We start from the raw sequence: 1,931 nt of genomic DNA, 5'->3' as shown, positions 1-1,931 counted from the left end.
CCGAACCACGAGAATATTGCCCTTTCCAAGCGGTGGGACAATTCTTCCACTCCCAATGCATACAATCGATGCTTCCTATCATCCCGGGAAATCCACGAACCTCTCCAATATAAAGTAGACGTTGAAGGTCATCCGGTGTTGGTCTTCTTAGGTACTCATCGCCGAACAAATTTATGATTGCTTCCACAAAAATTTTCACACATAACCGAACAGTGGTTGCACCGAGCCTGAGGTATTCGTCGACCGCATCAAGCGCATAACCATATGCCAACACACGAATAGCTGCTGTACACTTTTGAAGCGGGGAGAGACCTTGCCTTCCGGTAACGTCCTTCTTCTGACGAAAGAATTGGACTTCGTTGGAGAGGCGATCAACAATATACATGAACAAAGGCTTGTTCATTCTAAATCGACGTCGGAATAGATTTGCTGGATATGTCGGCGCGTCACTGAAATAATCATTCCATAACCGGAGATGACCTTCTTCACGATTTCTTTCAATAAAAACTCTCTTTTTCTTTTTCTTCCTTTGATCTTGTTGATCACCATAAACATTGCACAAATTCTCAAATGTTTGTTCGAAAGTCTGATCGAAATATTTATCGAACATTTCATCAAATGACTCATCCAAATCAAATGACTCATCCGAGATGTGATTTGAAGACGAAGCCATGAAAGACTTGATCAGTTTTTATTTTACAAAGAGAATGAAGAACCGAGAGAAGAACATGAGACTATAGAGATAGAGAATGGTAAGAGAGAATGGTGATTTCTTTACGCTCTCAGCACAAACATTTTATAAGTTAAAAGTTCTAAACAAACAGGAGATCCCATGACCTCAATACAAACAGGACACCCCGTGACCTCAATACAAACAAGACACTCCGTGATGCAAGAATACAAAACAAACAAGTTAAATTTGTTTCCCAACGTGTACTGTCTCTACCCTCGTGACAACAAGAAGCCAAGAAACATAACTCTCGTGACCTCAACAGCTCTGTCTCACCTGCATAAATAAGAACAAGAGTATGAGATAGAACATTTTAATTAACAAGAGCCAAAAGAAGAACAAGAACATCAGACAAAACATTTTAATTAACAAGAACAAGAGACATAAGTAGATCATTTAAACAAGAGGAAGAACATTTTAAACATAACATGAACTAGATTAAAAACATAGCACGAATATTTCAGCATAACAGGAACTAGAAACCACAAGAACAAGAAACTTGACAACCAGAAACAGAACTAGAAACACAACAAGACACATAACTAGAAACACAACAAGTCATTAATCACCACAAAGCATTTATCAGCTTCAGCTTGAGGGTTTCTTCATACTCGGCAAGGGGTTCTTTTTTTCCAATGAGACTGTTAAGCAGAGTAAGCTGAGACAACCTTTCTTTCACTGCCAAGTCTGCCTGTCTCATTGTCCACATAGACTGAAACTTGTTAAGATCATCTTCCCCTATCACCGCCCTGTTAGACCTTTTCTTTGCGGCTTTCAAACCAGGAGGACGCTTGTTCTCAGTTGGTGGAGAAGTCTCTGAATCTCCACCGTCCTGACACTTCCTCTTCTTCAAGCTCCCTTCCTTTTTTGCAGTAGCCAACTCGCACCACTTCTGGTCGTGCCTTAGCTCCTTCCAAGCGTGTTCTAGTGTAAATCTCTTCTGGTAGTTGTTGTAAAATATCTGATGAGCTAGCTTCACAACGTCGTTTTCATTCTGGCCGCTTGTTTTTTCCCTAGTAGCCGCTTCATACGCTCCACAGAACTTGGAGACGAGGTCATTGATCCTATGCCATCGTTGCTTGCAGTGTGTTGGCTCTCTCTCTTCAAGGCCAGCAACAAGAGGACTTGCTGCAAAGTAATCAGCAATCCTTTTCCAAAACCCGGAGGATGTTTGCTCGTTCCCAACCACAGGATCCTTGCT

At 41.3% G+C, this 1,931-nt stretch overlaps 1 protein-coding gene across 1 annotated transcript in view; it reads right to left on the bottom strand.

Moving 5' to 3' along the window:
- Positions 1-1,295: 1,295 nt before the first annotated feature.
- LOC106345111 (glutathione S-transferase T3-like) overlaps positions 1,296-1,931 on the bottom strand; it is a 1,349-nt gene continuing 713 nt past the window's right edge. Inside the window, exon 2 of the mRNA XM_013784369.1 lies at positions 1,296-1,929. Within this exon, the coding sequence (XP_013639823.1) occupies positions 1,296-1,929 (634 nt within the window). The remainder of the gene's footprint in view (positions 1,930-1,931) is intronic.

The sequence above is a fragment of the Brassica oleracea genome, chromosome C5 (assembly GCF_000695525.1).
Source record: "Brassica oleracea var. oleracea cultivar TO1000 chromosome C5, BOL, whole genome shotgun sequence".
Lineage (NCBI taxonomy): Eukaryota > Viridiplantae > Streptophyta > Magnoliopsida > Brassicales > Brassicaceae > Brassica > Brassica oleracea.
The sequence above is the reverse complement of the archived record's forward strand: the minus strand, read 5'-3'. Positions and strand labels throughout refer to the sequence as shown.